Below are 13,017 nucleotides of genomic sequence, written 5' to 3'. Positions count from 1 at the left end.
TATAAAAGTCAGTTTAACATTTCGTGCATCCAGTCTATAAAGTGACTTACAAGTTGTTGCTTCGGTTCCTTTCAGCGCGTGAAGCCGTCATCACGGCTGTGTTGACATGGAAATTAATTACAGCTTCTAAGTGACTCCCATAAGTACAGTGGGATTCGTGGCTCATGCTCACCTAAGCAGGTAACAAGAAATGCGAGTTAAAAAGGTCAGCGGCTCCAGCAGCACCTGAGACCTCAGTTCAGTCAGTGCGGACGAGTGCACACAATCACGGAACAGCTCGGATGTTTTTAGGTTGTATTTTTTTTTTCTATTCCATAATTCATTTAAAAGCCAATTCTTGTATCAAAGTACTTTTCTCAAAATAATATTATCTGAACTAATGCCTTTCTCCTGGAAAGGGTTTGTTTTGTTTTATTTTCTTGATTTTATTTACTTGCAATGTTAACTGCTTTTGGCCTCAAAATGACTGTCTCTGCTTGAGATGAATTAACTCTATTTTGCTTGCTGTCATTATTGCTCAAGGAACATAATGATAATGGAAACATATCAGAGAGGGCTCTATTATTTAGTACATTAATGGCCACTTCACCTGATGCTTGATAAGACTGTGGAAAGATGGTAAGGATGACTGAGATGCTGCACCGAGGCAGCACATGCTTTAACTTACTATGATTTAACTAGAGACAGTATTCAGAGAGGAAACAATGTCTGGCCTCTCAATGAAGTCGGACTGCAAGGTTACAATATGCAAATGTCTTGCACTTGTCAACTGTAATTATAGGTTGAATTTAGGTAAAATTTATGAGGGGCTCTGTGTGGAATTGCAGTAAAATCTTTGAATCTTTTGTCGCATTAATTGAAGGTTAGTTAAGTGACGAGGGAGACGATAACTCAGGGAATAATAAGTGGGGAGAAAAAGAGAAATGCTTTAGCTGTGTTAGGCTGGCTTGAGATGCACAATAGCTGAGTGTGCATATGGCAAGGAGATGTTTACTTAATAATTACCCCAATTTACGTTTCTAATTTGGATGTTTTTCTTGTTTCACAATGTAAAAGCATGCGTTTGATTTGTCTTGGATGCCTAAAAATTTATGTATAACCAGATTTGTCAGATTTGTTTTATCCGGCCCTTGGTTTTATAGAGCAAATTGTGAAAATTACAAAGAAAACTGCAGGTTTTGCTTACTTACCATCAAGTTTTAGTAAGTGTGACAGTTATAATAATAGCTCAGTTATTGGTCACAAAGTTACAATGTAGTAATAATTTAGGTCACGTTCAGACAACGATATTTCAAGTGTAAAAATGTTGATTAAGCATTTCCCTTTCAGAAAAGTTTTTTCCATGTCTTTTTTCACGGAAATGACAGAAATGCTGAAAACACTGTCTTTAGCATGCATGCCAGGCCACGAGTTCGCGCTTTTGATTGTTTCTGTAATGCAACCACACACAAATACATGCATACAGAGAACAATACTTAATAAACTTTAACAATGGCGAGTACGCGGACATTCACATGGACAGACGAGTAAATTGCATTGAAATAAAAATAAGGTTTTCAGTTTCACTTTAAAATATAACACAATACTTTTGTAGCATACATGAAAACAGTTGAAGAGGTACTGTCTCGTTTCCCTGCCCAAATTGCCTGCTTTCGGATTTAACATTAGCTGAAGCTGTTGTACAAACATTTACTATTTCACTAAGCTCCTGTTTAGCACCTCACTCAATGCTGTGACCAACAATATTTTTAGCCTAAATCCACAGTATCTGTAAATAAAAAGTATTAGCCGAGTGTCTTTGCATTGTTGGTAGTTCTGTTTGTACATATTGCTGATCAATTATTCTATATACAACATCAAGACTTGTAATAAAAAAAATTATACAAAAAACCTAGAAAATAAGTTAATTCTATTGTTTCAGTAGCTGGTCTAGTAATTATGCCACAACTTGAACAAGTACCTAGTAACTGTAACAAGGTACAACTTTCCACTAACAGTGGTCATGATCGGTAAGATGATCACCTCCTAATTAAAATTCAGTATTCTGTGAACCCGTGAGGATCCTTACAGCGCATCTAGTGCATGATGAATCTGCATTACGAAGTAAAAGATTAATGGCACTGGCCTTTCGTTTGCACTTTATTTTGAGGGACATCATCTCCTTGCTGATTTTCCGGGTTTTGCAACAACAAGCAAAGGAACTTTCATAAAAAACAAAGAGTTCAAAAGAGCTACACACAGCGTATAAGGTTATCACTGCATATAAAGCTTTACTTTTTTAGTCCCTATGTTGTCCGTGCAGGCTATCACCAAATGAAGGTGACTTAAAGCCTGTCAGGCTGAACCCTTAAGGGTTTGCTGAATTGATTAAGTTGTATTATTTTGCAGGCAGAATTTACCAGGTGCCACGACAGCAAAACGGGTGTCTGAATAGCAGGATTGCTCGATTGGCAAGATGCAGAGTTTAAAGTCTCCGCAGGGGCACGGTCCTCTGCTTCGCTGTGCTTGTGCGGCCTGCGTTCACCGTGTGGGGACGAAAGTGGCCTTGAATTGGGAAATGCCAACTTTCCAGGAAATGCTCCACATTTCACGAGGAGAAGTTTTTTTTCTATGTTCCAGATACTATAATATACCCTACAAAAGGCACTCAGTGAAAGCAATGGGTAGGCTCAACCACATGTTTCCTCGTGAGATTCCTCTTTACTCGCATGGTGCTAGTGTCACGATGGTGCGATGATACCACACTCAGCATTTGTGCTTTCCTCAACATTAAATTCACATGTTTTTCTGGCGTCATTGCCACAGCAAAAACAAGCAGCAACAACATTTATTACACATATCATCATCATCGTAGAAGCTAATTTGAGATAATTACAAAGTGCTTAATTATGCATTTAGTATGCATTTTTAATTGTATTCCGAGCACCTGCTTAATTTAGGTCCAGTATTCCCTCTCGGATTTGTTTGTGTTTTCCAATTCCTGAGGGAAACGCGTCGCTCTTTAGCAGCTAAATGTGCTCCAAGCTTGCTGCTATCAGTTGGTAATTTGATGCTAAGTAGGATATAATCAGTTGGTAGAGATTCGGTCTGAACACGGTACCATGCACTTTGTATACAGTAGAAAGTCAAGTGATGGTTGAAAATTAGATTTAGAAATGCTGAAACACAGGAAGGAAATTTTCGGTGAGACGTACATATGAGAGGACCAAATTCTCTCGTCTACACATGATAATTGGACCTGCTATTTAGAAGTTCGTATCAAGTATTACAAAGATTGTAAGCCTCAGTCAAGTTTTGTGTATTTGCACAAATATTCCGACACCAAATAAACATGGTGGAAACAATTACCATCAAACCTGACTCTAACTGATATCATGAATTTGTTGCATATTAGGTCTTGTTCAAAGAACTGAGAAAGTAGAACTGTGCAGCACTGCTGGCATGTCCCTTCATGCTCTTTCTTCTTTACTGAAGAAACAGTGGCATGTAACACCACTCTGTTTTGTGAAAATCCATCTATTATTGTCAGATAATTTTGGTATCAGTCAGTTATATTTGCCTGTGACCCACTCTACTCTGCCTCTGAACAGACATTAACCAATCAAATCAGTAAATGCATGAAATACTAGCCAATTGCTAGCCGTAAATGGAACAGTAACAATATTTGTAAAAACCAAAGATATGTTTCCATGCATTGAGTTGTAATAAGAAACTAAGTGTGGCTATTTATGGAATGCATGCGAGAGTTTACGTTCTTGGGAAGAAAAGAAAAAAACACAAGGGTCAGAAGACAATGCAATAAACTTTCGAGATGATGAATAGCCACCACGACACTCTGATCAAGTTTTCTGGTGAAGCTAATGAGCAGGATGCAGAGTATAACCAACACTGGTGGTGTTGTGTAATCTCAGCACTCCATGTCCTTGTTGCAGGTGAAAAAGCGATGGGAGGAAGGCAGTAATGTACAAATGGACTTAGGAGTTGTGAGTAAGGACTGCACATCTCCAAGAAGTGAGGGAAGAGTGGGGGAGAGGGGGGTGGCAGCTGGATAGGTAGGAATAGAGAGAAGAGGAGTGTCAGTGAGAGGAGATAAGTAGGTTAAACTTCCTGAGCTGAAAATAGCTATCTTCTCCATCACATGGTAGCCAAGCTGCCCAGGGGAGCCTGGCCATATACAGCGGAGCCTCGGCGCACACCATTTCTCCATCTGTATTTTTCTCTCCCCTCACACACACACACACACACACACACACACACACACACACACACACACACACACACACACACACACACACACACACACACACACACACACACACACACACACACACACACACACATACATATACACGTGCCACACACACACTCACGAAATGCATGCTACTACAATTGCAATCTAATATCACAGCGTCTATTTAGGGCAGGTTTGTTTTTTTCTTTCTTTCTGAGCAACACAGTAGCTTTGGGCTCGGTGTGTTACGTTTGTGTTGTGTCTGTTTGTGTGGTTATTTCCGATTTTCATTTCCTCTTTTGTAGCATCCCTCCAACGATATGAAATTAGACTCTTAATCTTATCACAGCAACCAATTAAGGACATGGTAATAAACAAATTGACACAATAAAGACTTGAGGGACAATTTGAAGATGTATATTGAGTAAATTTACGAGCAGATCATAATTTATTGCGTTACCTTTCTTGTCGAGGCTAATTCAAGACACAGAGAGAGAAAATGAGATCCAATAGGCTTCGGAAGTGTGTGTACGTGGGTGTGTGAATGTGTCCCAAGGCAACCCGCATGTTTGATCTGTCATACCTCAATAAAACATGAATGCCTGCATATCCTTTGACCTTCCTCTCTACATATCAAACACAATGAGTGTCTGCTGTCTTTCACTGTCCTCCTAGGCTTTGCCTGCTTCTTGAAGCAGATGTTTGTTATACGCCCTCTTGCTCTTTTTTGTGATTCTCCTCAGTCTTATGAGGCACTTCTGATTATGTTTCACCTCCATTCTCATCCTCGTGTGTGTGTGTGTGTGTGTGTGTGTGTGTGTGTGTGTGTGTGTGTGTGTGTGTGTGTGTGTGTGTGTGTGTGTGTGTGTGTGTGTGTGTGTGTGTGTGTGTGTGTGTGTGTGTGTGCGCGCGTATGCACTCTATTGGTATTCCAGCTTATTCCACTTTCCTCGGGAGAAATTGTCTTCCTTTGATGGACCAGGGAAAACCACTAAAAGCAAAGCTTTGGCTCTCTGGGTTTTTTTCTCCTTTCCCCCTATCTATTTCTTTATCCTCCCACTCTTTGCATACATCTCTCTCTCTCTCTCTCTCTCTCCCCCCCCCCACTTTTCTCTCTGATTTTTTTCTCTCCTACTCTTTCTTTTTGCATTGCGTTCTTTATTCGTCTCCAAAGCAATAAAGAAGCCCTCATTCCTCTTGTCTGTCCTCTGCATTCTGCTAATCTTGCACACACACACACACACACACACACACACACACACACACACACACACACACACACACACACACACACACACACACACACACACACACACACATTTTCATGCAGGTGAGACATTTACTTTCAATTACTTAGTACATCTGCTTGGACATGCCTTTGTGTGCAGTTCGGTTTTTTATTTGCAGCAAAAGACACCTTGTGCGACAATGTTTGCAATCTTTGGGATGAAAGGCGAGGCTAGCCATGGTGGGAGGTAAATTGAGGTAAATTGTGTGATTGAGAACTAAAAAGCGGGCCAAACATCAAGCCCATTTGGGACGCAGCGGGATGCATGTTTTTCCATGCAGCCTTATTTGTCTGCTCTTCATCCGTTTAAATGCACACCTCAGGAGCCGAGTTGTGCGGTGCACCATGACCTGAAATTCTTAATTATACCCGGTCGTGGATTGTATTGTACACTATTGTATGAAATCACAGAGAAGATTCTAATGGGTGCACGATGGAGGCAAATAAGCGAAAATATGCAATAATAAGCAAACGGCAAGAGATTGGTTTTGGGGGGAAAAAAAAAAAGCTGCCAGTCATCGTAAATAACAACAAATTTAGGCTGTAATTGTAATTATATGCTCTGTCAGCGACCCTGTAAAAGTTCTGCCATTATGAATGCACAGTGGTCAATCTAGCTGCAGTACTCTTTACAGATAGCAAATTTTAGGCTCGTGTAATTACATGTCATTATCCAGCTCCATCTATGGTAACAGACTCATGTAATTCTAATTAAAGGTAATTGCATATAGTTTGGAGAGGCTACCAAAGGGATTAGAACTAAGAGATAGTAAGAGTTATGAGATACTGTAAGTGCAAAGTAGACAATTATCCAAGTATCGCTTTCATCTTTTCAGAGAGCCAATTTGGCATCTGTAACTCATATTCGTCTATACATAAATATCTTCCTACATACCTATACCTGCATAATTTCCCTTACCTAGGTACCTACCTTCTTTCGCCTATGTTTATGTTTATGTCTATGTACTACCTCAGAAGCCTAGCTCTTGCACTGTTAAGTGACTGCTTTAAATGTACTATGCCTCGGCTTGCAGTAATAATTTTCTTTCTCATTCTTCCTCCCCCCTTTCTCTTTTCTTCTCAACTCTTTAGGACATGGGTCCTACCAGCATGCCCTCTGTGCCCCTCATGGTGGGCTGTGGGGTCTCCTGCACTGCTCTCCTCATCCTGCTGCTAATCTATGCTGCCTTCTGGAGGTGAGAGTGCTCACATTGTACATACACATGTTTACAACCAATATCGGAATCTCATTTTTTATTTTTTTGTTTTTGTAACATGCATGACAGATGGTAAAATCAAGCGAGTGACTGCGGTGTCCAGAAAGTTGCTATTCAGTCCATCAGTCTGTCATTAAGACTTAATTGAAATGTCTCTTCATGCTCTCTCTTCTTCACTGTCATTTATCCTTTCCTCTTTAGGTACATCCGATCGGAGAGATCAATCATCTTGGTGAATTTTTGCCTCTCCATCCTGGCCTCCAATTTATTGATTTTGGTTGGACAATCACAAACGCTTAGCAAGGTAAAGTTGACACAGAAGCTAATCTTTTCCTATGATTCAAGCCAAACACTTTCACGATTGTTGTAGCAGTGCGCTGCACCAAGGGTGTGTAAAAGAAAGCTGAGAAACAAAACTGTCAAAAACTTGCAGAGGGCAACAACAGTCAAGTGTTGTAGGGACCTTTTTGACATATGGTTCACCTTGACTCAACAGGACTGCACTCTGTGGTGGACATTCCTGAGTGAAATCAAAAACACAGCAGAGTCAGCTTGACTTCGGACATTTCCAAACAAAATATTCTTAAATACAGATCTTACTTTGTCCTCTGGATTTTGTGACGTTTTGCTTTTTCCTCCACTGTCGAGTTTTATGTGGTTTGAGGTCTAAAACATCATCAACCAGTGACATACAGTATCTTTCTTTTCTCCATGGTGTTTCCTTTCTCTTCAGGGCCTCTGTACTGTGACTGCTGCCTTCTTGCATTTCTTCTTCTTGGCGTCTTTCTGCTGGGTGCTGACTGAGGCCTGGCAGTCCTACCTGGCCGTCATCGGCAAAATGAGATCAAGGCTCATTCGCAAGCGTTTCCTGTGCCTCGGCTGGGGTGAGTACTCACACAAGGGATGTCCTGCAGACGTAGTAATGCAGAGAGCAATTTTATTGTAACTTCCTTGGTCATTCACATTTGGTCTTCGATACCTGGTTTTCCAAGACAGGCCACAGCATAATTCAGTCAAGGATTTGCTTGCAGGGATGCTTAGGTAACTATTGAATCTGACTATGTGATAATGTTGTTGAGTATTGTGATAATAATACAATTTGTATTTGTAACCGACATTTAAGTCAGTTATGTCAAGGGCTTTTTGCTTCAAGGTTTGTTCTAATAAGAGTGTTCTTTCTCTCGTCACTAAGATACACCGCCATTCATTGATCACACACTAGGTTCTCTAACTACCCAAAGTTGATCTTTTGCAAAATGCTCTCACTGTGTCCCTATGTAAAGGGGAAAACATAACTTTTCAAAAACGCTCCAGCTCAATTGCTGTGTAAATGAGAAAATGTACTTTTTGGAAAATGTTCGGGCTTCGTCTCCTTGTAGACAGTATGTGTCTCTGTGCTTTCATTATAAAAACAAACAACAGCACCCATTAGTGGCCACACATGAAAATGGCATCATTTTCAGCATTGATTTTTTTTTTTTTTGCCTTACTTAATTGTGATAAATGGCACCTCTCTTTCATATTTAAAATGTTGTCATTTTGAATTTGCAGAGCATGAATGCAGAGTACTATGACTAATTCCAGTTCAGCCAGTCTTTTGCGATACTTGCATTGCGATAATGTTAAATCTGTGATATATTGTGCAGCCCCAGTCACAACAGCTCTTAGAGTTGTTTTGCACTTTGTTTGTATAGTCATCACCTCCCTCCTCATTTTACTAGACTGCAGTATTTTACACAAAGGAACACATATCACTGATCTGAGGTAATAAAATAGACTCACTCTCTTCTGTAATTAAATTTTTTTCCTATTCCCAAACTGTGTATGAACAGAGCTGCGAGGGCTGCCACATATTTTTGCGAACCTGAAATAATTTCAGTTTCACTTGTTCTTCCTAATGGATAGTGGGAGCTGCTTGTGCTTCCAAATAAAATATCTGGATCCGGCTTTGTGACAAGCATAAGATGCAAAAACAATGCCTTTTCACTTAAAATGTCATGTAATCAAGGCCTAAATGCTTGAGTGACTCTTTACAGCACAATACACTTTATGTTTCAGAAAAGCACTGTGGACTTACATTGTTTAACATCCTGTTGATAATATTATCATGAATACATTTAAGCCATATATCCTGTATTGTGCTGTTGAGTTTGTTACCACAGATACGTGGAGGTTCTGGTAACCTCTGCATCCCCACTGCTAATGGGTCCTCTGACATCAAATAACATGATGTAGCTGAAATATAAAATTATACCTAAATATGTGTTTTTCTAGCTTTATTATCAGATCCAAAAATTTCTTATTGATCAATTCGTCAGAACTCACATGTAGATGCTAACGCTGCATAAGAGATCCAGTTGGAGATGGTTGAAATGATGATGAAGGTATTTGGAGTTGGAGTAACAGGGATTGGAAACGTTTTAGTTTCCTCAGACACTTGCTCGAATAACAACACCCATCACGGTTCATACAACATAGTAAGTTGGTTTCACTTCAAGTCATCTGTGTAAGTTGTCCCAAACTTTTCCATATAACAGTAATTAATTCTGTTATATTTTATTTCGTCTTTTGACATGACACTTCTGTCATCATTCCATCATAAATAGTTTAAAAAAGGCTGTCTTTGATTTATCTTTCATCTTGACTTGCAATAAGGTGTTATTGATGAAATTAATACTGCATGACTTTACATGGGTTCATTTGAGCAAATTTTGAACACCCACGCAGTGACTTCAATGATTTGGTTTCCCTGGCATTAGCATGTACTGCTATATGCATTAAGAAGTGATGTGATTTCATATGCATGTTTGCAGGATATTGGAGCTGCATTCTGAAACAAACTGTTCAAAAAGGAAAGAGCTTTAATTATTCATAAATTCAGTGTCACTGTGGCATTCGGCCCCCTTTACTCGCAATGCAAGCTGAACTGGTTTCTCTTAATGAAACTATAGATTGTCCTTTTGTGCCAGACGATGTTTTTGTAGCATATGGCAAATAAAGATGCTTTGATGAGTTAGGTGCTGATTAGAAGGTTATGTGTGACATGCATTGGTGATAAATCTCAGCATGGGCTCATTTTACATGAAAATATCACGGCTCATTCTGTTGTCAGGCTGAGATTGTCAGCTTAACTGTCTTCATCTGTTGCATTCTCATTTCCACCCCATTCTTCTTTGCTGTAAGCTGTCATTTGCAGCTGGATTTCCCAAATGATATTCATTACAGTCTCCAATGTAATTCTATCAAATTCATCCAGCACTAGATCCGAAGTCTCTCTTGCAAACGACGTCACTCTATACATTCAGAGCACAGGTAATCTCACTCCCGGTGCCATTCAGCTGTGTATTACTTCTTTTCCCTTTAGCCTCCATGTCATTCTATTATGTTGTCCTCTGAATGCACTACAGCTTGGTGCAACAGGCACCAGGGATGCTAGAGGATAATCAAAACCTATGATAACATCTGCACAGCATTGGCAAGATGCTTTGAGATATGTGCACAAATTACTAACACAACATAGTAGAGCAGTCACTCGTGCACACACGCACGCACACACACACACACACACACACACACACACACACACACACATACACACACACACACACACACACACACACAGACTCAGAATTTCATCACTTTAGGGGACTTTACATCAACTTACGTTAATTTGCTCTCAGATTATTTATTTGGATAAATACTGCTCTGCTAATATAAACCTAACTCAAATCTTCATCGAATCTTACCTTATCTTCATTTCAAAATGTATTGATTCATGTTAGGCACACTTGACTTTTGTCCCCATATTTCAGCGAGGTCCATCTGATGTCATTGTGTCAACAGATTATCCATAATGTGGGTAAAACATACGCCCCCACACAGATTGTACAGCATCACTTGTGATGTAATACCTTGCCTTTTCAAACTTAGTTTAATCATAACATAAAATCATAATCTGATACATAGAAAGTATATACATTTGTTGTCGGGTTCAGCATTTTTATCCCCACAACAATCTGAAATCCATAAGTGTAGTGAGCTCTCAGGTTATGGACCTCAGAAAGATAGTAAACCTCTTCCCCCAAGCCCCCCCCCCCCCCCCCCCCCCCCCCCCACACACACACACACACACATATACACACACAGGCTACTCATTTGACTTGATATTGATCCCTTCGCTCTAATCTGCCAAGTGACCGATGCCCTCACCAGATACAGAAGAGGGAGAATGTATAGATTGTTGTACAGTTAAAGATGGAGAGATACTGACGCAGTGTGTGTGTTTGTGTGTGTGCACACGAGCAGGAGTTTGGTCTATAGTGGCTGATGTAGTAACTGATACACATGGAATGCATGAAAGAGAGCGACGTGGTAAGAATGAAACAGTTTATCATCCTCTTGTCCATTCTGCACCCCACCACCACCCAAAATTGTGTGATTAAAATCAGTTGCCATGGAAACAGGCGATTTGGATAGTGACAGGACTCGTGTTAGATCAGCCGTCCAACGTGTGTGCCTGACATATAAGTATGCCGTTACCAGATTATATAAGGCTAAACTGTAGATCGATGATGTTGACTAATTGAAACTTTGTGCAAGCTGGTTAGTGGACCAGCCTGGCTCTCCACCATCTTATTTGTTAATGTTAATGTGACTTTTTCTAATTGCTTTTCATTTGCAGCCATAATCACAGCTTTGTTAATTACATGAATATTTCAGAGCCAAGCTCATTATGGGGCCCAGCATATTTCCTTCTTTTTCTGGCACACACTCCGCAACACTCAGTCTCACTCCCTTTCCCCTCACAATTTAGACACACACACACACACACACACACACACACACACACACACACACACACACACACACACACACACACACACACACACACACACACACAAATTGCTTTGATTTGGCTAATTAATGCATGAGTTATTGACCACTTTCAGCCACACGTCACATTTTTATAAACTTCCTGTAACAACTCATATTGTTACCCGTACACACACACACACACACACACACACACACACACACACACACACACACACACACACACACACACACACACACACACACACACACACACACACACACACACACACACCTATACGTTTGCATGCGTGGATCACCTGGGAACGTGTTAATTTACAATGTACATGAAGAAACGAGGAGAGTGTCCTCAAAAAGTGCGACACGGGGATCCAAGTCTGATATTCTTGCCTGCAGCTAGACCATGTGTCAAGGAGCACCTGCGGTGCACACAGTCAGTTTCAATCATACATGCACACGTTGCACGCTATTGCATTGCTGCGGAGAATTTGAACTGGTAAAGCCGTATGGAGTTGTTCCTCACTGGAGAAAAACCTATTTGGTCAACATGCGGCGTTGCCCCCATTACGGCTCCCTTTAATCCTTTGTCTCATCCTTTTGATCTCTCTCACCCTGTTTGTCTGCAGGTCTTCCAGCTCTTGTTGTAGCTGTGTCGGTGGGTTTCACCAGAGCAAGGGGTTACGGCACAGCCAGCTAGTAAGTCCGTTTCACACCTCCTGCCTTATCTTGCACACCACTTTATTTGAAATACATCACCACATACTATTTTCTACCTCTGGTAAGTGTTTGGCTGGAGGCCTACCAACATTTCTGAAATTGACCATTCGAAGCACGCAAATGATTCCCTTTGTTTTCCCTATAATTTTTTAAGAGAAGGTGTATATTTTAAAAGTGTGTTTATATCCCTTTGCAGACATGCTTGCTAATTCAGGGGAGCTCACCAGCCGAATCTCTCACCACACATGCATTCAACAAAACTGTCAGAAATCCCCCTCCTCCCCCACATCAATCTCTCCGTCCAATTTCTGTACTTCTTTCTGTGCTGCACCACAGGGGGATGCAAGCTGTCCTTGGATGCACTACGTGAAATGAACATCAACATCTTAGCCACTTATTTAATAGGCACAAGAAATTGTCGTCGGTACCATTACTAAGAGGGGTCATGAAAATTTCACTCACGGTACACTGAAAACCCCCGAAAATGAGCTTTTAAAACTTAAGTATTCCTCAGTACCTTAAAATATTCATAACCAAATTACCCCCCCAAAATTCAAGTTTAATTGGGGAAAAAACATCATTAAGTGTTATTTATAAAGACTTTAACTGGTAAAATCTAATGAAGCCAATTTGCTTTATGAGGACTGTGTCGTTGTGTGGATTTGACTGATCGCATTTGGCATCGTAATCAAGAGTCCTGTGAGAATACTCATATTTAATTTCCAAGTTTG

At 40.3% G+C, this 13,017-nt stretch overlaps 1 protein-coding gene across 1 annotated transcript in view; it reads left to right on the top strand.

Moving 5' to 3' along the window:
• The window catches only part of adgrb2 (adhesion G protein-coupled receptor B2), a gene marked incomplete at both ends in the record, with an annotated part of 154,875 nt that overhangs the window by 99,787 nt on the left and 42,071 nt on the right, over nt 1–13,017 (top strand). The window contains 4 exons of the mRNA XM_080516235.1: nt 6,612–6,715; nt 6,938–7,040; nt 7,470–7,620; nt 12,196–12,265. Coding sequence (XP_080372361.1) covers nt 6,612–6,715; nt 6,938–7,040; nt 7,470–7,620; nt 12,196–12,265 — 428 coding nt within the window. The remainder of the gene's footprint in view (nt 1–6,611; nt 6,716–6,937; nt 7,041–7,469; nt 7,621–12,195; nt 12,266–13,017) is intronic.

The sequence above is a fragment of the Blennius ocellaris genome, assembly GCF_963422515.1.
Source record: "Blennius ocellaris genome assembly, chromosome: 20".
NCBI classification, from domain to species: domain Eukaryota; kingdom Metazoa; phylum Chordata; class Actinopteri; order Blenniiformes; family Blenniidae; genus Blennius; species Blennius ocellaris.
Note: the sequence above shows the minus strand (reverse complement) of the source record. Positions and strands in the feature narration are given on the sequence as shown.